Source organism: Chrysemys picta, chromosome 3 (assembly GCF_011386835.1).
Source record: "Chrysemys picta bellii isolate R12L10 chromosome 3, ASM1138683v2, whole genome shotgun sequence".
In the NCBI taxonomy this organism is placed as follows: domain Eukaryota; kingdom Metazoa; phylum Chordata; order Testudines; family Emydidae; genus Chrysemys; species Chrysemys picta.
In genome coordinates, this window is record NC_088793.1 from 32,384,787 (window position 1) to 32,409,940 (window position 25,154).

The window sequence follows — 25,154 nt, forward strand, 5'->3', positions numbered from 1 at the left end:
ACCCCTCTCCATTCTGAAAATTTACCATTTATTCCTACTCTTTGTTCCCGGTCTTTTAACCAGTTCTCAATCCATGAAAGGATCTTCCCTCTTATCCCATGACAACTTAATGTACATAAGAGCCTTTGTTGAGGGACCTTGTCAAAGGCCTTCTGGAAATCTAAGTACACTATGTCCACTGGATCCCCCTTGTCCACGTTTGTTGACCCCTTCAAAGAACTCTAATAGATTAGTAAGACATGATTTTCCTTTACAGAAACCATGTTGACTTTTGCCTAACAATTTATGTTCTTCTATGTGTCTGACAATTTTATTCTTTACAATTGTTTCAACTAATTTGCCCAGTACTGACATTAGACTTACCGGTCTGTTATTGCCGGGATCACCTCTAGAGCCCTTTTTAAATATTGGCATTACATTAGCTACCTTCCAGTCACTGGGTACAGAAGCCAATTTAAAGGACAGGTTACAAACCATAATTAGTAGTTCCGCAATTTCACATTTGAGTTCTTTCAGAACTCTTGGGTGAATGTCATCTGGTCCCAGTGACTTGTTACTGTTAAGTTTATCAATTAATTCCAAAACCTCCTCTAGTGACACCTCAGTCTGTGACGAGGCCTCAGATTTGTCACCTACAAAAGCCGGCTCAGGTTTGGGAATCTCCCTAACATCCTCACCCATGAAGACTGAATCAAAGAATTCATTTAGTTTCTCCACAATGATTTTATCGTCTTTAAGTGCTCCTTTTGTATCTCGATCGTCCAGGGGCCCCACTGGTTGTTTAGCAGGCTTCCTGCTTCTGATGTACTTAAAAAACATTTTCTTATTACCTTTTGAGTTTTTGGCTGGCTGTTCTTCAAACTCCTTTTTGTCTTTTCTTCTTACATTTTTACACTTGATTTGGCAGTGTTTATGCTCCTTTCTATTTACCTCACTAGGATCTGACTTCTACTTTTTAAAAGATGCCTTTTTATCTCCCACTGCTTCTTTTACATGATTGTTAAGCCACGGTGGCTCTTTTTTAGTTCTTTTACTGTGTTTTTTTATTTGGGGTATACATTTAAGTTGGGCCTCTATTATGGTGTCTTTGAAAAGCGTCCATGCAGCTTGCAGGGATTTCACTCTAGACACTGTACCTTTTAATTTCTGTTTAACTAACCCCCTCATTTTTGCATCGTTCCCCTTTCTGAAGTTAAATGCCACAGTGTTGGGCTGTTGAGGTATTCTTCCCACCACAGGAATGTTAAAAGTTATTATATTATAGTCACTATTTCCAAGCGATCCTGTTATAGTTACCTCTTGGACCAGATCCTGCGCTTAGAGTGACCAGATGTCCCGATTTTATAGGGACAGTCCCGTTTTTTGGGTCTTTTTCTTATATAGGCTCCTATTACCCCCCCACCCACTGTCCCGATTTTTCACACTTGCTGTCTGGTCACCCTACCTGCGCTCCACTCAGGACTAAATGGAGACTTGCCTCTCCCCTTATGAGTTCCTGTACCAGCTGCTCCAAGAAGCAGTCATTTAAAATATCGAGAAATTTTGTCTCTGCATTTCATCCTGAGGTGACATGTTCCCAGTCAATATGGGGTTAATGGAAATCCCGCACTATTATTGAGTTATTTATTTTGATAGCCTCTCTAATCTCCCTTAGCATTTCATCCTCATTATCACTGGCCTGGTCAGGTGGTCGATAATAGATCCCTACTGTTATATTCTTATTAGAACATGAAATTACTACCCATAGAGATTCTATGGAACATGTGGATTCACTTAAGCTTTTTACTTCCTTTGATGCTACATTTTCTTTCACATATAGTGCCACGGGAGGAGAACAGGGCGGGGAACCCCATGAGCTCCTCCAGGCTACAACCTCAGACCCAGCCACGATTCCACCCGCCATAGGCTCAGGGGGGCCGCCAGGCTCCACCCTCCGAATGCTCTCACCCCCTGCTGGGAATGACCCGGCCGCCATCTATTGGCTATGCAAATGAGAGAACGGCGGCAGCACCAATGAGCAGCGGCCACGGCTGGGAACGCGGGGCCGCGTGGGCAGGGTGGTGGGGGGAAGTGGATTGTAGCGGCCGGTTGCGGTAAGGGAACCCGATCGTGAGACCCGGAGCAGCTCGGCCACCATGGGGATGTTCGGCACGAGCCGCCTCCTGCTAGGTAGGCGCCCTGCGGGCTGGCCGGGCCGTGCACGGGCGCCGGCGGAAGGGGCACGGGGTGGCCAGCGTGGGTTGGGATCGTGGCGTCTGCGGGGCTAGAGCCCGGGTCAGAGGGCTCCGCTGGGAGCTGGCTGCGGGGGGAGGGGCCCTGCCCCGCAGGGCGGAGACCCTGGCGGACACTCCATCGCTGGCCGAGCTCCCTGCTCTGCATGGAGCCGTGAGACCCTTGGCTCGGCACGAGCCCACCTTGCCTGGGGCCCGAGGTCGTAGGGCGGCGGGCCTTGCCTCTAGGGGCTGGGGGCCGGCGCTGCCGGGCCGGAGGGGTGGGTGTCCTGGGGCCCAGGGCATTGTGAGGAGCGGGAGGCTCACGACCGAGTCCGGCCTTCCCTGTTCGGTCGGTGTGCAGCTCCTGCAGATCGCCCGCTGGTGGGGCCATCGGGCCCATAGTGCTGTCTAGCCAGATTGGGTTTGCAGTGGGCTGTGTGTGTGCTGGTGGGGGGAGCGCGATGGTGTGAGTATCTGGGACACAAGCTGCGAGGGGAGAAGTGTGTGGATGAGGGTGAAAGTGTGTGACCAGGAAACGGGGTGAAACTAATTGAAAAAGAACATAGATTCAGGCTCAAGGAAGAAACCTCCTAATGGGGAGATTCGGTAGGCTGCAGAATAATCTTTCACGGGAAACAGTAGGAGCCCTGAACAACGAGGAGTCCTTGTGGCACCTTAGAGACTAACACCTTTATTTGGGCAAACAATTTGTTAGTCTCTAAGATGCCACAAGGACTCCTCCTTGTTTTTGCTGATACAGACTAACATGGCTACCCCTCTGAAAGTAGGAGCCCTGTTCCTGAAGACATTATAAAATTAGGCCTGACAAATAGCCAGAAAGAATTCTGCGCTTGCTCCTGGGGTAATGGGCTACATGAGCCAGTGGTGAGCCTCTTCCACCTCGCATTTATAGGAACCCAGATCTGTTCTAATTTCGGCCAAGCTCCTATTGAACAACTGTGGGAGTTCATGGGACTGTTGGACTCTGATTCTAAAAATGTTACTTCTCTGTGTATTTTCTAACCTTACCAAGGTATCCATCTATAGCAAACCTTATTCTTAGTTGAGTCACACTTTCCAATGGAGGTGTAGGAGACTATTCTCCATGCATGAAGATCATTCCAGGAGATAAGGGTTCAAGTTGTGAGATGTAACATGATTGGGGATGCAAAGGCCAAATCATAGAATACAAATAGGCTGCATGGTTATGCCACTGGATTCCTGAATTGTAAAAAGTGTTGAGTGCATAACTTTGAGGGGAGATCAAAGCAGCAACTAAATCTAATAAAATGGTGGTAATGGAGACTGCAATTATCTGTACATAGAAGCATCATGTCCTAATGGAATCGTGTTGATAAATTGTCTCTTAACATCTTAAATAATTGCTTGTAACTGCTAGCTCCAGAGCACACAAGAGCAAAGACTATCATCCTAAGTAACATACAGGTGAAGAATTAATGATAGCTAGGCTACTGAGTACTAGCGACCACAATGTAAGTAAGTTTTTGCATGGAGGGATAAGCATTGTGACACACAAGTTTAGAAAGTGAAACTTATTATTTTTTTTAAAGGAAGATAATTAAAAATGAGAACTAAATTTCTCAGACTCAGCATATATATCATAAGCAGCAAAATACATCGTAAGACTCAAGGCATGCATAATACCCCCTAACCAAAATAATAATAATAATAATTACAGGAAGGCAACCAGTACGGATGGTTAAATGGGAAGGTTCAAAATACAGATTCAGATGTGATACTTACTGGAAAATGGAAATCCATGTTGAAACCAATAGAAATGTGCAGTAACTGGCAGGTGAAATGAAAGATGAATAAGAGGAAATGGCCAAAGAGAGACAACCAAATGCAATATAAATATATTGGAAGTGGAAATAAGTGCTGAGATGACTGCTCTCTTAAGATAGAAAGCAAAGCTGTCTACAGTGTACACTTCAACTATTGCAAAATGATGAATCATTTGCAGTAGGAGGCATAGTGGTAGAACACTTAAGATTACCTGTTCGGTTTTTGTAGTACAGCCCCACAGTATGTATTTCTTCCCCCCCCCCCCCCCATATCCAGGCCTAATTAAATGAATTCTGTTTTACATCTCCAGTGAGTGTTTTGATGCTTTATTTACATGGCTGCACATAACTAGGACCCTGCACACCAGTGTGAGAAATTGATATTTTATCAGAAAGCAAAGCATGTTGATGGGGGGGAAGAGTAGAGTAGAGACTAAATAAATACTTTTGTGGCCTTTTATTCACCTCCATTACTCAACCTACCCCTCTGACACTTTTGTGAGTGTGGATCCCTTAAAACATTCACAGGTAGTGAGAAATACTGAATAAACAGCACCATGCATGGCCAGGGTGGAGTTTCTTCCTGTCATGCATGTGCACCAGTTTATAAACTGCACAGTAATCAGACTTATACAAAAATCCTTAGTAAGGGACGCGTGAAATAATCTGCTCTTAGGGGAAATTTCTTCCTTAGCCCTGTCAGTAGTTGGCTTTTGTCATGACAGTGAAGGTTTCTATCTAGCATTTATACTTCTATTCTGTCATAACTGTGAATGTTCTTGTTTTCTGTATAATTCATTCAAATTGTAAAGCAAATTTTGATTTGACAGCACTGGGGATCCTTTTGCTTTGTATTATTATACTGTGTGTGCTGCCCAGCCCCAAAACACCAACATATCCCTATACTCTGTATGTTACCCCCAATGACCAATAACTAACACTTCAAATTTTCTGTATCGTTTATTTTTTCTAAATATTCCCTAATAAAATTTAAATCTGCCCTTTGAGCTTTCCAGGCTTGATTACTGTTTGTGTGAAAGTGAGTTTTAACCTTATATTTTGCCGAAGACAAATTTCAAATTGCATATGTGATTGTAGAAGTCGCAAATCACACTTTTGGTTAGTTCGATGTCTTCCAGTCTAGGAACAGAAAATGACTTGGGGCAGATTTCATAATGAACTGTTAACAATTTGCTGATTAACAAAAGCTTCTGATAAATTGGAAGATCCCTTTATGAAAAGGGGGAAAATGGCAGAAATTATTGAATAAAATTCATTGAGCTCTAGTTTTGACTTAATTCTGCCACAAATCATCTTGGGTGATGTAGAGTTACTTCCTGAAAAAGTCTTGCTGTAATTGTACATACAGTATATTCAACTCTGAGGGGAAGTTTTCCTTTTCTCTTAAGAGCAGCTGTACCATGCAACTAAGGCTCTCTTTCACTTTCTCAGTGTCTTACCTCACCCCCAATGGCAGCTGTTACTGTAGGTCAGCCTGACATGTTGCAAGAGCGATTGTATGTGGGCTGCGTATCACTCCTGAAGTACACTGGTGTGAGTTGATCACCTGTGGGAGGGTAGTATTACTTTTGTCTGGGAGAAGAGGATGAGGGGAAGAAAGACTCTCTAGAACATGGATAAACATACTTGCACTGGTCCAGGTTTACTCCAAAAGAAACTCACAGATTTTAAGGCCAGAATGGACCATTATGAGGCAGTGTGGTTGAGTAGAGATCACTGGAATGGGACTCAGGAGAACTGTGCTTTATTCCCAGCACTGCCACTGATTTGCTGGGGTCGGAAAGGAATTTTCCTCCAGGTCAGATTGGCAGAGATCTTGGGGGTGGGTTTGCCTTCCTCTGCAGAGGGCCTGGGTCACTTGTTGGTCTGAAATAGAGTAAAAGGTGTCTCTGTAACTTGAAGTCTGTAAATCAAGATTTGAGGATTTAAGTAACTCAGCCGGAGGTTACGGGCCTATTACTGCAGTGGGTGGGTGAGGTTCTGTGGCCTGCTATGTGCAAGAGGTCAGACTAGAAGATGATCACAGTGATCCCTTCTGGTCATAAGGTCTGAGACTATGGGCTTGTCTCTTCACCTCCATGGCTTAGTTTCCCCATCTGTAAAATGGGGATAATGATACTGACTTCCATTGTAAAGCACTTTGAGACCTACTGAAGGAAAACGCTGTGTAAGAGGTGGTATTACTACTTACTCTGGCCACCTTTGTAACATGGGCCATAGAATTTCATCATCACTAAGGCAGATCTTCCAGAAAGGCAGCCAGTCTTCATGTAAAGACTTCAAGAGATGGAGAATCCACCATTTCCTTTGGTAGTTTGTTCCAATGGTTAATCCCCTTCACTGTTAAATTCAAACTAGAAACACATCACAAATTTTTATCTGGCTTTAACTTCCAGCCATTGGTTCTTGTTATGTTTTGCTCTTCTATTTTGAAGAGCCTTTTAGTAGCTGGTATTTTCTCTCCATGAAGGTACTTAATATATTGTATTCAAGTCACCTCTTGATCTTTAGATAAGTTTAAACAGATTGAGTTCCTTAAGTCTCTCACTCTTAAGTCATTTTTTCCAGCCCTTGGATAATTTTTATGGCTCTTCTCTGCACCGTCTCCAGTTCAACAAAAAGAGTTGCTCAGCTTTTCACCATGAAAAATCTTCTAGAGTTCAAAGGGCCCTTTTAGAGTAGGGATGTAAATAGCAGTTAAAAAAAGGAACCGTGTAACCGATTAAAATTTTATCGGTTACACAGTTAAATGTTTAACCGGAGAACTAAGGGTGCGGGGGGTGCTGCAGTACCACCATGTTTTACGTGGGGCTCCGCTCCCGGCCCAAGGATCCCGGCTCCCATGTCCAGGGACTTTGCTGCCGGCCTTCACCACCCGCCGCCGCGCCCGGGGACTCCACTGTCGGCCCTGCACCCGGGGCAGCAGTGGAGTCCTGGGCTCCAGTGGGCAGCGGAGTTTAATCATTAACCGTTAACCAAAACCGGTAAGACTGATGCTAACTGGTTAACCGGTTAACCTTTTACATCCCTATTTTAGAGTGTTTGTTATTCCAGGAGGTGTGACCCAAAGACTGACTGCTGGTTTCCCTCCCACCTGAGAAACAAAACAATACTATAGGTGCTAGGACTCATCAGTAGCAAGGACAGAGGAGTTCCTTCCTTCCTACCCCTCCTGCTGCTGCTGTTTGGTACTAGTTCCAAATTGAATGTAGCAAGTCTTAGACGCCAAACCAGTGTAACTTGAAATAATTGAACTAAGACACCTGTCCTGTTATCTTGTGGGGAAAAGATCTGAGAATTTTTGCCTATGCTGTCCTTGTATCATGTTGTTGGGTAAGGGGTGTGGCCAGCCAACCTTCCATTTTAACTGAGACCTGTGAGGACATCCTACAGATTTCCAGGGTATTCACATGGAGGTCTAGCCTGTCTGTACTGTTCCAGGCCTTCAGGTAGTTGCTATGGCCTCCAAACGTGAGCCAAAAATCTTTAAAGGGGTTTGGAGAGGCAGCATAAATTCCAGCATGTTTGCTGGAAGATGGTGGTATAGAAAGCATCTGTCACCTAAACCCATGGAGTCCTGGGTCCCATCTTTGCATGGGAAGGTTTCTGCAGGATGGCGATGAAAGAGATGGGTTGCTGCAATTTCCCTCCCTCTGGCAGATTTGGTGTTCCTGTCTCTTTCTTTCTCCCTACTGCTAAAACAAAAAGGAGGTGGGAGGGTTGTGATTCAGCCATGAATCTAGTACAGCCATTGATAATTTTGATGGGAGTATAATTTGGGTTTGCTTTTTGTTCTAGGAGCTGTGAGCTGCACATTCTTCCTGGCAGCTAACAGCCTATATTCCTCCAGTGATGATGTGATTGAGCTAACACCAACAAACTTCAATAAGGAAGTCATTCAGAGTGACAGTTTATGGCTGGTAGAATTCTACGCACCATGGTAAGTATCATAGCTAGTCAGAGAACCCTAGCACATGCTATCCTGGCAAGTGTGCTTGTAAAAGGTTGCCTAATTTCTATAAACAAAGGACTTCCTGCTCACCCTTGTATCTTGGAGGAATACAAAAGGTGACTTACTAGAAATCCTGGACCAACCATTCACTCTCTAGCACAGATCTTACTTGGGTTTAAATGCATTTCAATAGCCTTGTGGCCAGCAAAATAAACCTGGGTTTATAGAACAGCTTGGCAGGAAATAGTTAGTCTGGATTGGTAAGAGGTGCATTAGATCCCAGCCTAGACGCTCAAATCTTTTTACGTTTATAACTTTCAATACTAACTTCAGTAAAGATAGAAAAATAATTAGGACTGTCAATCGCCGTTAACTCAAGCAATTAACTAATTTTATCACAATTGCAGTTTTAATCACACTACATTAATAGAATACCAATTGAAATTTATTATGAATATTTTGGATGTTTTTCTACATTTTCAAATATATTTCAATTACAACACTGAATACAAAGTATACAGTGCTCACTTTATATTATTTTTTATTACAAATATTTGCACTGTAGAAAAGATAAACAAAAGAAATAGTATTTTTTAATTCACTTCATACAAGTACTGTAGTTCAATCCCTTTGCCGTGAAAAACAATGTAAAAATTAAAGCCTACAAGTCCACTCAGTCCTACTTTTTGTTCAGTCAATCGCTAAGATAGACAAATTTGTTTACATTTACGGGAGATAATGCTGCCTACTTCTTATTATATGATGACACCTGAAAGTGAGAACAGGCGTTCATATGGTACTGTTGTAGCCGGTGTTGCAAGATATTTACGTGCCAGTTGAGTGCAGTTATGTTTTTACAGTTGTAAGTTGCACTTTCACGAAAGAGATTGCACTACAGCACTTGTGTGAAGTGAATTGAAAAATACTATTTCTTTTGTTTCTTTTCTACAGTGCAAATATTTGTAATAAAAATAATATAAAGTGAGCCTTGTATACTTTGAATTCTGTTATAATTGAAATCAATATATTTGAAAATGTAGAAAACATCCCAAAATATTTAAATAAATGGCATTCTATTATTGTGTAACAGTGTGATTAAAACTGCAATTAATCGCAATTAATTTTTTAATCATTTGGCAGCCCTAAAATTGATTAGCAGAGTGTTCTAAATGAAGAGTTTCTCTCAGTCCTGTCTTTCCCAGCCTGACCCCACCAAGAAGGCATAAGGCTGAATTTGTGGTTATGACCCCCGACCCCCCCCCCCCCCCCGCCCAACTTAGCTTGTATTACTATTGTAGGCAAAGCGTTGTCTCCCTCATCTTCTCTATGAAATGTAATAGCAGCATACTAATAAGGGTGAATCATTGTTGGGCTAACACATCCAGGTTCTAATTCTTTATAACTAAAGATAGCCTGTCGTAAAGTAAACAGCAAAAAAAGGAAAGTCTTCCGTGGTTGCCTGGGGCAAAGCATAATGGAAGTATAAGAAAATGGTAAGATCTCAGTGTATGCTCTTTGCAGAAGAAAATGTCTTTTACACACCAGAAACAGAAGAGTAGCTTACTGAAAACCACAGCTTACCAGAGCATGTGTATACTCTTACAGTTTTCTCTGACATGCCTCTAGTTTGTTTAAGCAGATCTGCACAACTCAGTTATCACCCCTCAATCAGGATTGCTTGGGTGTTCTGCTTCACTGGAAAAACTTCCCTTGCGATTTCCCCTCTCCTTTCTTTAAGGCTTAACAGTACTAGGAAGTCCAAGTTCTTATCATATACAGTTCTCTTGCTGGGTTGGAGCTCACCATCTCAATTTGAGGCTAGTTTTTAGATTACTGTTGTCAGCAGGGTAAGAATCCTTTGCAACGTTTACTCTTGGTTTCTGCAGTGATACAGTGATATCAGAACTTGGTATTCTTCCCCCTCACATGGCTAGAACTCCCAACTCCATTGCAAATGGATTGATTACGCTCGTATGCTGGACTCTTGCAGAGTTCAAACTACATTGATTTCTTAGGTATTTTGTGAAATGAAATAAGTACCAGCTTGAGTGAAAATAAATTTATTTTTCCAACAGGTGTGGTCATTGTCAAAGACTAACTCCTGAATGGAAGAAAGCAGCGACAGCATTAAAAGTAAGTTTAAACTTTCCCCACATGCAAGCAGTGCTTTGGCGTTGGGGGATTGGCTTTTGTCAACTCTCTTAGAAACTTACAACTAACTTTACCTCAGTGAAATTCTACTAGCCCTGGACAAGTAAAATTCTTTAATGGGGAAAACATCAGTTTTTTTCTAGATAATCTGTCAAGGGTTTTTGCTTTTCCTGGTGAACTTCCATAACTGCTTTGAAAGGCTGTTATAGAATCAAAAATCTATGGTTTATATGTTTATAATCCAGACTTCTGGCTGAGCAATATTTTTCTTCCTCCACCCTCCCAATCCTCTGAATGTCTTTAGATCCCAGAACTAGCACAGGTTGGGTGTGTGGAAATAGCTCTGTAAACTGCTACATACTGGCATTTGTTTCAGTATGGAAAATGTGACAATGCAGTGATCTGCTGAGCTTAGAATAAACAGCAAATTCATTCTACACGCTTTTTTTTTTTTTATAAACAAAAACATTAATTGACGACTGTCTCTCCCATTCCCAACTACTAAGCTGCCATGGCCCCAAACATCCCCAGTAAATTACTCACTGGTTCTTTCCACCTGACCCTTATGGTTCCTGCTATCAAATGCATTAAATTACAGTGGAAGCTTTTTACAATTTAAATAGGGTGTTGTGAAAGTCGGTGCAGTTGATGCAGATAAGCATCAGTCCCTAGGTGGTCAGTACGGTGTTCGAGGATTTCCAACTATCAAGATATTTGGATCCAACAAGAACAAAGCAGAAGATTACCAGGGTAAGTGCTGTGTGGTAGTCTTTCGTGTGTTGTGTGTCATGTCTCGTGTGATATTCTATATCTGCTATCTATAATCAGTAAGGAAGTCATGGACGGGTCACGGGCAGTAAACAAAAATTCATAGCCCATGACCTGTCCATGACTTGTACTATATACCCCTGACTAAATCTTGGGGGGGTGGCTTGGGACCCCTGCTGGGGCTGGGGTGGAGGGCCTGGCAAGCTCCCTGTCTGAATCTGCGCCTCCCCAGAAGTGGCGACATCCCCCTCCTTCAGCTCCTAGGTGGAGGCGTGGCCAGGCAGCTCTGCATGCTGCCTCCACCCCGAGTGCCAGCTCCCATTGCTGGAAACCACGGCCAATGGGAGCTGCGGGGGCGCTGTCTGCGGATGGAGACAGCACACAGAGCTGCCTGGCCACGCCTCCACCTAGGAACTGAGGGAGGGGGATGTCGCTACTTACTGGGAGCCCTTCTTCCCCGAGGTAAGTGCTGGCCAGAGCCCTCACCCCCTCCTGTGCCCCAATCCTGAGCCCCCTCCCACACCCAAACTCCTGCTGCTGGGGTCAGGGAGGTGCCCCAGGTGTGGCTGGCCAGGGGGCCACCCAAGCTGCTCAGGCAGCCTCCGGGCCAGCCACTGCAGAAGTCACGGAGGTCTTGGAAAGTCACAAAATCCTCCATGACAAACTCCCAGCCTTAAAAATCAGGTATCTTCATGTAGATTGTGGTTATTTTAGGAAACAAACAGAGAAGAACTCTGCTACTCTTAGTTGCAGTTGAGTAATTCATCTGTTTTGATGTCATGGAAACATAATAGCAGATTCCCAGTTAAACCACACTGCAGTGCTCAAGTTTGGAAGGTCCGAGGCATTGCAGTAAGATATTACTGATTTTTCTTGATGTGCATGCACTGAGGATGAGGGTTTATTAGAGAGGGTATTCGTGTGCTGTCATGGTGGTAGTGACCTAATGCTTGTAGAGTATTGTGTTCAATGTCAGTATTGCCTTGCATGTAACTTCTTTGCTTTTTAACATTTGTAAGAAAATACACTTGAGCAACCTTAGTGCCCAAGTTAGTTGACTCCCACCATACACAAAATGTCAGGGCCAATCCTGTGCCCACTGGAAGCCAACAGGAGCAGGATGGGCCTTGAATCTAAGCTTGTTAAATAAGGTGCTAATGAGATTTTACAGTTCAGCCCTTTACCTCTTTATTCTGCTATGTCACAGGTGGCAGAACAAGTGACGCTATTGTTGATGCTGCTTTAAGTGCTCTTCGATCACTGGTAAAGGATCGTCTTAGTGGCAGAAGTGGAGGATATAGTTCTGGAAAGCAGGTATTTCTCAGGGAATGGATAATGCATTATTTTTATTGATGAGTCTTCATGTCTTCTGCAGCAAATCAGAGACTTGTGCTCCGAGCTCTGTGTAGCACTTGAGGGTGCAAGGGATCACTTTCTGTGTTCATGCTGGTACGACACTTGCAAAGTGTGTGAAAGAACTTTGGGTATTGGTTAAGCTGACTGACAGAAGATTATCTCTTTGGGCTGTTTGGCAGCACATCCCAGAAAAGCCACAAGCATGGCAACCAGAACGCCTAGGGAGGGAGATGGGCTTCAGAGTCCAAGCTGCAGCACAAGCCTGAATGTCTACACAGCTATTTTTAGTGCTGTAACTTGAGTGTGAGTCTGTTGACCCAGGCTCTGAGACTTGCTGCTGCAGGTTTCTGCTTGCTGTGTAGACATACCCATAAGGTAAGATAAAGCGAATTACATGGTTTAGAAAACAGCCAGGTTGCATGTAGCCCTGATGTGGTATACCAACTGCAGTAGAACTCTTCATTGGCCAAAATGGTTTATATGGCATGTTTATCTCAGTCCAGCAGTAACTATTCAGGATGTCTATAAGCCTTTTAGAGGTTTAGTAATTCAACTTGAAGGAACTTATTTTTCCTGACAGTAAAAAATCATTTCAGCTGTTGACTTGTAGAAGTGGAATTTTTAGGTATTAGCTGACGTTTTTCATCTCCACAACGTTCTAATGATAAGTATTATAATACAGAGTTATTAATAACTTGAGCAAGTTAAATGCTGATGGCAATCATCAAAAATATGATCAGTACTTTAAAAGTGGCCTAGTTCTTTAGCTTGACGCATCCACTGCAGTCAGTGGGAGTAGCTTGGCTAAAGCATCACATAGTGATTTGAATATAAACCTCATTAGGTTAACGGTAGACTAAAATCCTTTTTAAAAAGAAACTCAGACACTTGGAGATTCTGAATCCTTAACTGAATGTGTATAGACTAACGGGACATTGTCAGGAAATTTAGGTTTTACATGTATCTGCCTGAAGGGTTGCAGAACCTAATCTGAACATACACATTTCATAAAACCATCTTTACATCAGTGAAAACAGCTTTGTGCAACTCAAATACTTCACCAGTGCTCTGGTGAGGGAGCTAAGGAGGCTCTTGTGGCACAGGACACGGGAGTGTTAGGTTCTGTTCTTGGCTCTGCTGTAAGGCTTCCTCTGTGACCTTGGCCAAGTCACTTAGAACCAAACTGTTCTGTCCGAATGCATGGCTGGAGGGGAGGAGACTTGTGCAAATATCAGCCAAAACTGGCAAGCAGAAAGGCCTGGGTGGGTGGTAAAATAAGCCTAACAGCAACATCCAGTGTTGCTATAAGCCCTTCTGCAGGTTTGATGCTCTTTGGGTTCTGAGAGGACTTAGTTGGGCAGGCGAGGGGAGCAGCTGGGTTTGGGCCATTCTGAAGCATCCTCTGACTCTCTGGAAATGTACTGTGTAACATGGTACTGATCCAGCTAGTATTTCCTTCCATGGAGCCTGCAGCATGTCCCTAAACCCAGCCATCTTCTGGAATCTCCCATTCCTTTCTTTGCTGTTGGCTGTGCCAGCATACGGAGAGCAGCTCCACTGCTGGCCTGCAGTAATGCATCAGTTCTTGTCTGCAGCAGATATGCAAATCTCTGGAGTGCTCAGTGCATCGCTTTGCACAGTGGCCTCATGACACCAGGACCTGCAGTCCCCTCCATGAGGAGAGAAGTCCTACTCTCCCAAAGAGATGAGTAACTGTGGCTACGTCTACACTAGAAACTTCAAAGCGCTCCTGGTAATCCACCTCCACAAGGGGAATAGCTCGCTCCCAGCGCTCGGAGCCTGTCCACACTAGCGCTTTAAAGCGCTCAAACTTGCTGCGCTCTGGGGGGTGATTTTTCATGCCCCTGAGCCAGCAAGTTAGAGCCTATAATATGTAAGTGCGGACAAGCCCTGCATGTGGAGGCTTGTCAAGTTTCTAAGCACTAATGCAAGAGAGACCTGTGGAAGGGGTGATTTGGCCTTCAATCTTTGTCTGTTTCTCCATGTATTAAATGGGGTTCCTTCATCCCTTCCTCAGAGTTGTATTAAGGCTAAGTTCATTAGTGTTTGCAATTCTGTGGCACGTTCCATCTGAGGACCTCAAAGTAGTTAGTTAAATTAATGTGAGAGCCAGAAAGCAAAACATAACCAGGAACGAGACCAGCTGCCAAGCATTAAGTGCTGCATTGAATGAATGAGATTATTTCATAGTCCAAGCCCTGAAGTGGAAAATATAAACAGAACAATGAAAAATAAGAACTCTCAAAAAGTCATAGGGCAACGTTGTCAAAAACGCTTGGTACCCAGCTCCCATTTTCAAAAGTGACTGAAGACCATTGATTTTCAACAGGATTTAGGCTCCTATGTGCCTACGTCACTTCTGAAAATATGACTTTGCACCTAACTGATTTAGGAACCTCCTGAAATTTTTATACTTAACCTACCAAAGTGGATAAGAACTTTTTTAATGGTAACTTTTTTTAACCTAACTGGGTCCCTTTATATTCTGCCTGTGAGACTTCTTTCTAAAAGGGCACCAAAAGGTCTTGAGCCATTAAGATCAGAGTTCTGGTCTTTCCAGAGACTATAGTATTGCTTCCCATAGGTCTTTAGGAGTTAGCTGCAATCTATATGCTCTATGGGTGTTATTGACATGGATAGCTCTAGCATTGGAAATTGTCTGAACTTGGATATTTCTGATAAACTTGTTTTAATTTAGCAAAGAAGTGTGTAGGTACACATATGAAAGAGATCACATCTGGGGCTGCTGTGGTGTGGTTATGTGAGGGAGCAATGCAAAAGTTCCCCCAGCTTAACAGGTTTTATTTTGGACCTACAGAGTAGCCGAGAAAGTGGAGGCGGGGATAAGAAGGATGTGATTGATCTGACTGATGACAGCTTTGATAAGAACGTTTTGAATAGTGATGACGTTTGGCTGGTAGAGTTTTATGCCCCATGGTGTGGACACTGCAAAAAGTAAGTGAAGCTGTTGGCAATCATTTAAAATTGGTACACGCTTGTCATCTACAATGTATGTAAGCAGGCTTATTTCTTGAATTGGGACCCTGGCTCTCTTGTTTTATTGGAAGTGGGTCTTTACAATGGTGCAAGTTATTCATTAACTTGCCCACTCCAGAATTTACCAGGGAACCTGTGTCCGTTTCCCACCCCACCCAGTTTTTAATTTAGCATTTGTTGGACCCAATCCTGCTTCATTTGAAATCACCAGCAAAATTCCCACTGCCACCAGTGGGAACAAGATCGGGCCCTTTGAAAGTTTCTTATGTTAAGAGAGTCTTCTAGTCCCAGAATTCGAGATGTCCTGAGATATTCCATGTAGTCCTTGAGTCCTTTTCCAGAGCTGCTCCTACTCTGGAGAGAACGCACTCCTCCAGGTATAGGCTGTGGGTTGTGGTTTCACTCACTTGCCTCTAAAATGCCAATTTTTACTGCTAGTAATTGGCATTATGTTGCTTTCCAGTCTGGAGCCAGAATGGGCAGCTGCTGCCACAGAAGTGAAAGAACAAACCAAGGGAAAAGTAAAACTGGCGGCTGTAGATGCTACAGTGAATCAGATGTTAGCCAGCCGGTATGGGGTGAGTGTGCTCTACAGGCTTGAAAATTCCCTCCCTGTGTTTGCAATATCTCTAATAGGTCACGTTTCCTGGTAATACCTAAAGAACTCTCTTACCTCAGCACTTACTTTTAGTTCTTAGTACTAAGAAATATTAGTATTAAAGGGACTTGAGCAATTCATGGAGAAATTAGTGCTTTTCCCAAAGGCTGAGAGAAGGTGGAATAAATATAGACGTTGCCATTGAGAAAGTATCTTCATGACTCCTGCAATTTGCTTCCATGAGGTCTGGCATAACTGCGCCCTATAGCAATTTACTAAGTGCCATCCTAAAGTGTATACCACTTCTGTGAGACTGGCATTTTTTGTACATGGGTCTGAGTGCAGCTGGTATCTCCAGCTGAAAGAATTCCAAAGGTGTCATGTTAGCTATACAGATGTAGTGATACCACGGGCTCAGAACTTGGTGCCTCATTGGCTCTCTCTCCCCCAGAAAGAGGTTTGTCCTGATTTTTTAAAGGTATTAGGGCACCTAGTGAGGTTTTCAGAGGCACCTAGGCACATAAAACTCATTGATTTCAATGGGTGTGAGGTGTCTAGTTGCTTTTGAAAACCCCACTTGGCTCCTGAGGGCCTGATTTTTAAAAGTATTACGTGTCCTTCCATAGCTCATTAATACTAAAATAGTTTAAGAAGGTAGAAAGAAAAAACGCCACCGAGTAGCGTGCGGGTGTAGGGTGAATTCAATCTCACTGAAATTCAGCTGTCACTGATAATCTGTTGGCAATCAGTGAAAGTACTTTGAACAAACTCTTATTAAAAACAAGTTGCTTTTTAAGGTCCCTGTGATGTAGAGGTGGCCACAGTTCTTAACAGGGCTCCCCCTCTCCCCTAATAAACTCAGTAGATCTTCACCTTTGCCTTCAGAGGCATGAAGGATTAAGCTGGCCCTGCTGATATTTAAATCCATGGTTTTAGGGAGATCTGGTGTCAAAACTTGGATCCTTGATGCACCACAGACACTGATACTACAATAGCTGATAGTGTTTTTAACATGTATTGACTAACACAATTTTAAATTGTAGCATAGACGAGGAATAACTAACTTGCCTTTAAAATGTTTAGGCTGAGGGTGTAGCCCTGTGATGTAGTGTGGAGATCCCCTGTCTTGATGCAAAACTCTCCCTCTTTATCTAGAGCACATCATGGTGGTACTCTTGCAACCAACTACGTTCTTGTTAATTTGAACTAATAATTTCCACATTTTATTGCAGATCCGTGGGTTTCCCACAATCAAGATCTTTCAGAAAGGGGAAGACCCTGTTGATTACGATGGTGGAAGAACAAGATCTGATATAGTTGCCCGAGCTCTGGATCTTTTTTCTGAAAGTGCCCCACCACCTGAGCTGCTCGAGGTATCCCTGCTCTGCAAACCTAACTTCTCTGAGCGTTTTTCCATCCTGTCTCTTGGGCCCTGCTGTTATTTTTAAGAAAAATAGTGATGGTAAAGAAAATGACCAAAGTGGTGCATGAGCAGAACTATTTTTGGATCAAAAGTACCCAAAGATCACAACCCGGTCCATGGTGTGGCTTTATATCTTTTACCGTGAATAATACTGCTCATTAAAGAAGCTGGACTGACAGTCCTGAATGCTGAACACCTTGATCCATGAAATAGATACCGTGAAGGTAGCAGCAGTACGAGCTATCTTGCCAGCGTATCTAAATCCTCATTTGAAGAGGAGGGGTGACATGAAAGTTCAGATTCCATTTCCACTAAAACCTTGGCCCCTTTGCAGAGACTCTGGTGGTGGCTTTGTCATGTGGACCACCTGTATACTAAGAACTGGGTGGAAACCACACTCACGTCACTTAGTCTAACAACAGCCTACAGTTCGTAGCTTCTAGATTTGATTGACATGGACTGGATTTGAACCACTGACTGTGAAGCAGATATTGACTCCTGTTATGTAGTGTGTTGTGCTGCCGTTATTTTAACAAGGAGCTCCCACAAACCTTGTGCCTTAGCCCGTGATAAAATCTGTGCGCTGAGGTGAGGGACTGGCCAATTGAATAACTTTCCCATTTAAACAAAAACTGACATCACAGAAGCTAATGACACTACTGGGCAAACTTCGATTGAGCTGCACGTTGTAGCAATGTGTCTAGGGTACACATGGAGAATATTAACATTGCAGCACCATTAACAGTTTATGTAATCTGACCCACACAAAAGTTTCACCGGGGTTGGGTGCCTGCATCACTTGAGTGCAATTTGATCCAGTTCACAGGAAATAAACTGTTGTTCAGAAGTAATAGTTACCTAGCCTGGCATCACACTGCCACCCTTCTCTCCCCTCCTCCCCCCAATTCATGGTATCTTGGTGGCTGACAAAATTATAAAATGTGCACGAACCCCTTCACCCCCTGGAGATTGGCAGGGTTGGACTAGGCCTTTTTTGTTGTTGACAAACCACAATATGTTTGTCTAATGAGCCTCAAGACTCGAAGTCCCTCTTGGCAGGGAAGATTTAGCAGCATCTCAAGTGGGGTTGGCTTCATCAGAGGCACTGAAGTCACCCTAACTGTTCTCAGTTCAGTGGAATTTTTACCATGGAGATTCTGTCTGCTGCACCGGCCTCTTCCCCACATGTTGCTGGTAACCACTTCACTAGCTTTTATCATTAGCCTGCTGACAGGCTATTTAAAACTTTATTCCCTATCAACTGAGTCTCCGTTTGTTCTCCCCTCACATTTGAATATGCAGCACCAACAGTATTAGTGGGAATATGCATAGGTTTGGGCATGGCGTTTCAGATGAGCGTCCTGCTAGTGGACTAGAGAGAGGCTCGCAGTCTCTCTTCTGGCATGTTGCCATGGGGCAAAGTAGTTTTCTTTCTTACTCAAAGCAGTTGTCTCTTCAGGTAGAACTAAGTTTGAGGCTATGGCACCCAGCACTGTTAATCACCTGAGTGCTGTGGCGTTTTATAATCTTTGATTTCTTGTTTCATTCTCCCAGATTATTGATGAAAATGTTGTGAAGACTACCTGTGATGCCCACCAGCTCTGTGTCATTGCTGTGTTGCCCCATATTCTTGATACAGGTAGAATAAAAGGAAGCATTTTTCTTTATAGTATCACTTAAGGAAAAAATCGACCTGCCTTAACTTGTCAAAATTCTGTCTGGCAAACAGGAGCTGCAGGTAGAAATTCCTACTTGGAAGTCATGTTAAAAATGGCAGACAAATACAAAAAGAAAATGTGGGGGTAAGTGTCATTGCTGGCTTGGCCACTTCTCTTGAAAAAGGGGGAGGTGGGGGGTATGGAGGACATCAGACGTCCACATTAGATTCGGAGAGGTAGTTACCCTGTATTCTGTAAGATCCGTGTCTATTTTTCTATAGAAATACTTAGATACCTTGCAGAGATGGGCACAGCCTTGCATCTGAGGGTGCTATATTGCAGATAAGCTAAGAGCATGGTAAAACAAAAAGCCCTGTGAATAAGTCAGTGGATACCTCTTGTCAACATGACTATTTTTTAAACAGGATCTGGTTAAAAAAACAAACAAAATACCCAACTGGATTTAATCCTTTTTTCACCTTGCCTTCAAATGTGCATTTTGACTACTTAAAGCTAATGCCATCTAAACATTGAGATTAGATCAAACATACCTCCCAGGTCTGAACATTGAAAGCAATATTTGAGCTGTAAAATGTGTCTGGTTTCTTTGGAGCCTTACTTTGGTAGGCTGGTTTCTCTCTGTTGTGTCTGATTATATTTCAGAAGTGCAGGCTCTGTTAATGTCTTCTCTCGCATTCCCACTATGGGCCAGATGGCATTTTCTTTCTCCTTCTCTCCCTCTTCCTCCATGCTGGATTGAGCCAGTGCATCTTTCCTTTCCCACCAGCCAGGGAGAGGTCTGCTAAGGAGGGTGATGTTGCCTTAGGGTTAGCTGTGGACTCCAGGTTGCTGGGCATCACAGGAAGTGTGGGGGAGCATTCTGACATGGCAGATGCTGGGAAAGAGGCCACAGGAGGGAGACGGGGTGGCATGACAGACTTGGGTGGAGTGCTGAGACCCTATCAACTCCTGACTGGTCTAATGCTTCACTTTCCCTGGAGGACTAGTTAGGGGCAAGAGAAACTGAATTAGCCAACTGGGGAGTGGAAACATAACACACTCTTTCTCTGCTCCGCAACCTGCCTCAGGTGTGATTTAAGGCCACAGTTTTTCTTGTTTAGGTATGTGACTTAGCCCACTGTAAGACTTGCCTGCGTAGGTTAAAGCACAGAAATCTGTTGAAATAGAGCAAGTCTGTAACTGTTCAACTGTGCTTAAGCATTGGTTCAGTAACATGGTTCCTGTCTTGTAGGAGCATCTGTTTATAGCCACTTCTATGGTACAGACTTCAATGGCTGGGCCTCCTTTGGGACCTTGGGCTAGAAGTCATTGTTGAAGATTGAAAGGTTTTCTTCACATAGTCAGAGCATGATTCCACATCACGGCTAGGCCTTACTGACTTGAATAGCAAGAGACTGGAGAGAGATGAGGTTCTCCGTGATAGTGCAGACACCATTGCCCATGATGCTACTGATCTAAAACTTTGGAATCTTCCTTAAACTTTATAAGTTTTACTGGGTGGGAATCTGTGCAGCCCTGTGAACGATGCTACAAAGGCCAAGGATGTTTTTGCTAATGAAAAAGCAGACCTGCCAAAAACTGGTGTAAAAGCAGTAATACTGTACTGTCATCAAGGTTCTCTTTTTATTTATTTATTTATGTATTTATTTATTAAAGGTGGCTGTGGACAGAGGCTGGAGCTCAGTCTGAGCTTGAAAACTCATTGGGAATTGGAGGATTTGGGTACCCAGCAATGGCAGCAGTTAATGCACGGAAGATGAAATTTGCCCTCCTGAAAGGATCTTTCAGTGAACAGGGGATTAATGAGTTTCTCAGGTACAAACTGTCTTTTTATTTTATTTATTTATTTTTTAAGTAATTTAAACTGTTCATTTAATAAAGTCTCTGGATCTGTGGAGACAGAACACATTGTACAATGTACATTGGCATGCCAGTGTAAATTCAGTCAAGAGTGTGGCGCTCTGAAAATAAGATGAATAGTTGCTGTGGGTTTTTTGTTGTTGGCTCTTTTTTTTTTTAACTAAAATGTAGGGTTAGGGAGGAGTGTCAGAAAACATAAGAGCCTGATCCTACAGAGGATTGCAGGATCAGACTGAGCCCTTAAACTGTAAGTTGCCAAATACTCAAAGTAGTTAGCATGGCAGTCGCATCGGGGGGACAGAGGACGTGGAGCCTATTTGATTCTGTTTGATTCTAATAGATTGAGATTGTGCTAATAATTCAAGTCCAATGCAGAATTTTCCTTTACCCAGTGTCTGAAGGTAGGTCTGCACCATCACCATTCTTCCTACGTTTTACAAATGCACCGTGAAGCAAAAACATCAGTGTGGATTTCTGTGCTCCATGTCTCTCCCAGCCACCACTCTTCCTCCCTCCACCAGATTGGGCATGCACTAAGCATGGAACGTTCTAACCACCACTTCAGAAAAAGTTGGTTTTGCACCTGGGACATCCTGGGACAGTGACTTCACCAATATTAGAAGTTCATTTGAATCCAGAGTACTTCACGTTGTGATTATGTGCTCTGGGTAGCTTCAGTGAAACAGGAAGTATCATGAACTTTACTAGCATGAGTCCATTGGTTGCGAGCAGCTGAGTTAAGGGATTTGTTGAAATAACTCCTTGTCTCTGATGGAAAACCCCACAACTGCCAACACCAATGAGTTCATAAGAGTATTCTTTCAAACCAGTTGATGCACTGTTAACCCTAGCACTCCTCTGTGACAGTGGCACAGAACAGAATCTGCTGTATAATGTACATACTTACAAGGATGTAAAAAATCATTGTGGAGGCGTCAACCTAAACCAATGTTTATTAGACTGATTTAGTGGGTTTTCCATTTAGTTTTGGGTTGAAATCTACCAGAATTTTTTTCCATTAAGCAAAAAGATGTAAGTTTATTCGATGAAATTTAAGGCCTACTAAATACAAAAGTAATATCCTCAAAAAGCATATCAGAAAATGTCCATACGCTGATGGTCAGCACTGCTGTGACAAATGTCTGTCATTTCTCAAACTTAGTAAGTTCTTGTATGTTTTAAAACAACTTTAGTGAGACCTCTACAGGGGCTGTGAATAGTGATGCCAGAGGACAGTCTTCCTAGGGCAAATATCCCACGGTACCATATTGATGGGCTATGTAATTAAAGATTGGTGTTACCTTACCAAAGAGAAGGCCTTGCAAAGTAGAAGATGACATTGACACTTCAGCTCAGGTGTGCTGTGTATAAGGAAAGTAGTACAGTCACAATAGCGCTAGTTAGCTCTCTTAGTGCAAGCTGAGCATGATGCTGTAACACGTATGACTTTATGTAATGTGATAGGAAGCCTGTAAACTGTTCAACTGAAATCAGGAAAACTAAGCCTCCGAGGGGAGAGGAGCAGGAAAACATAGACTTTAACGAGATAATGAATGCCAACCTCAGAATAAGTGTGAATTTACCACTGAAAAAAATACTGAAAGGAATAATGCTTGTTCATAAAGGTCACTCTCGTTCTGCAAACTGAATTAGCAGGGCAGGTTGAGATGAATGCAGAAGCTGTTCATCCTCTGAGTCACTCTGTAACTGATAAAGATTTAGGCTTCTGACTTGAAGGAGATGAATTATTCTTGTCACCTTCAAAGTTTTTACCATTGTCTAATGATCTATGAACCTCAGAGTAGGGTTATTTGATATTTTGGAATTGGGATCCACTCAAGCTAAGCATGCAGTAGCACACCTAATTCCCTATAAAATGTATACAAAGTAATACAGTGTGTTTGAGGTGGATGAGATTGGAAACTTCTTAAATGTTGTCTTTTGTTTTTCTTCCCCCTCCCATCCTCTCTCCCAGGGAACTCTCCTTTGGTCGTGGATCTACTGCACCAGTAGGTGGTGGGGGTTTCCCTAAAATTAACACAGTCGAGCCGTGGGATGGCAAAGATGGTGAGGTAAGAGGCACCACTTTGCTGGGTGCATGAACATCTTGTTAGGTTAAAAAGAAATACTGGACAGAGGAACTGAACCAGGGTGGACATGCTTTCTCAAAATGCCTATTCCCAGAGTAAGTGAAACACTTAGTAGTTTCCCTCACAAAGTATTCAGACTGCTGCTTTTTAAACTTACCTCCATAGCCACTTGGTAATAAAGAATAGCGAGGTAATATTGTAATGCTGATTCTCTAAACTAAAACTCTATTGAGTCTCCTGGTTACAGAGACAACAGGATTTAAACAATTGGAAACCTAACCAGGCCTACCAGATAGCTAGTTATCTGAAGTTATGGACAGTTATACTCTGCCTTGTTAAAGTCTTATGTCCTAGTCATTAGTATTCAATTTCAAACAGTTGAGGCTGAAACGCAATTTATTGCCAACATGCGGTAATGAGGGAACTTTAGTGTGTGAACTAAAGGGGTCACTACACTATAGCACCTGAAATTTAGATGGGCCTTGACCCTGCAGTATAGTGACTTGACACTCAAAAAGTTTCACTTGCATGGGACTTAACTACACAGTTTTAATTGATAATGAAGTCATGATAATTGAGGCATGCAGTAAATCCTCGATTATATAGGGTTCAGTGGCAAAAGTCTGTTGGGTTTTTAAAAAGACGGGGAGGAGCCAAAGAATCAGTGGTGTGGCTTTGTTTTAATAAGAACTTGGCAATGCTGTACAAGTTCCAACTTTCTGGATAGTGTGTTCCAAATAAATTCCCTGGTAGAAAGCACCCCAAGAAACATGTATTGTACTGGTCCCAAGCTCAGTGAAGTGGCCACTGGGCCTATGTTGAAATGCACTAAGGGTCTTTCAGTCATGTGAGCATCAACTTTTTCCACTGAAGTGCCATTTAGCTCTCTGTGTACATCCAGACTTAATCTTATTTTGGAAGACACCTCTGTCGTCCTCAGCAGGGCATTGATTTTTCAAGTCACATATTAGAACAGCATTACAAGCACTGGTGTTCAAAAACTCTGCTTGCGGTTCCACAGCTTCCAGTTGAAGATGACATTGATCTCAGTGATGTGGATCTTGAAGACTGGGATAAAGACGAATTGTGAGATCTTCAGGAAGTTTCTTTTCTTGGGAGGGTTTGTGCAGCAGTTTGGAACATTGTTCACAATCAAATGGATATTCCAGTGGCCTTTTTACAGAGAAGTAGCACTTGGCCAGCTCTCTGCAACACTGCGACAGTGAACTGTATGCCTCTCAAGAAAACATTGCAAAAATTCTATGAATTGTTGTAACCAGTAAATTTGATTGTATTCTGTGTAACAAATATTTTGAGGACAACGTTGATCTTTGATTACAACATCTTGGTTTTTATTTTGTCCATAGAGTGTGTGCTCTTTGAGTGTTTCTGGGGGATGTTACTGTAACCAGTTTTAAATGTAATTTTTTTTCCCATTCAGATAGAACCTGACCAGCTTCTGTTTCAATTAAAGAATAAAACAAGATATTTTTGACATAGACTATTAGTCTTGTACAGAGCAACAAACTTGCACACAATTAAAGCTGTCCAGGTTCAGATGACTGTTGCAAAGTGAACAGTGTATATCATAAGGAATGGTGCTGTAAGGCTCTTAAACTACCCTGCCGCTATAAAACTTCTTGACAGTCTTTGCCTGAAGATTAGACCAGACAATCTTGGTTTAAAATGCTCTTTCTAGTCTTCCCCTTCCTCCTATTTTCAGGGATTTTCAGTTTCTCAGAAACAACATGTCACCTCAAAAGGTGATCTTGTCATCTTGTAGCTCAGTTGCTGCTTGAATGGGAGATCTCTAGGGAAAATGCAGGCTGGTGAAAAGTGCTGCTGATTTCAGAAAGTGGCAGTTTTCTTCTGAGTTGGTAGTGAGCCAGTGACCCACCAGAGTGTGAAGAGTCAATGTGCTGCTGTAGCAGCTTTCTCTCTCTGTATAGAGAGGCCTAAAACTGATACTGACTGGTCTCTTCAACAGAATCCAGGCGTTATCTCCAGCATCCTGGCCAAATTCCAACTTGGGTGATTATGTTCTGCCTTCTTAAATTTCCCCTGCATTTTCCATTGGATCTAGTATTCTTTGCTTCCCATCTTACACTGTTAAAATACTTACTGTTTCACCCCAGGGGTGGCTACACTTTGGTGTTTGGTATAATTATTGCTGTTTGTAAAATCAATATTATAAAAACTTAAGGCCAAAGGTACTAAATA

At 42.8% G+C, this 25,154-nt stretch overlaps 1 protein-coding gene across 1 annotated transcript; it reads left to right on the top strand.

Annotated features, from left to right (window-relative positions):
• Positions 1-1,997: 1,997 nt before the first annotated feature.
• PDIA6 (protein disulfide isomerase family A member 6) lies at positions 1,998-24,429 on the top strand. Its single transcript, XM_005293119.5, has 13 exons — positions 1,998-2,169; positions 7,838-7,979; positions 10,067-10,124; positions 10,766-10,892; positions 12,118-12,224; positions 15,106-15,242; positions 15,748-15,862; positions 17,115-17,255; positions 18,860-18,944; positions 19,035-19,107; positions 20,641-20,799; positions 22,820-22,916; positions 23,956-24,429. Exons 1-13 carry the CDS (start codon positions 2,136-2,138, stop codon positions 24,022-24,024), a joined length of 1,344 nt encoding a protein of 447 aa, XP_005293176.1. The 5' UTR covers positions 1,998-2,135; the 3' UTR covers positions 24,025-24,429.
• Positions 24,430-25,154: the final 725 nt, after the last annotated feature.

Excerpts from the sequence above, each read along its gene's own strand:
- PDIA6 (XM_005293119.5), top strand. The coding sequence starts at position 2,136 with ATGGGGATGTTCGGCACGAGCCGCCTCCTGCTAG. Across the intron at positions 10,125-10,765 it reads AAGCAGCGACAGCATTAAAA|GGTGTTGTGAAAGTCGGTGC; the intron begins GTAAGTTTAAAC and ends CAATTTAAATAG. Across the intron at positions 17,256-18,859 it reads CACCACCTGAGCTGCTCGAG|ATTATTGATGAAAATGTTGT; the intron begins GTATCCCTGCTC and ends TCATTCTCCCAG.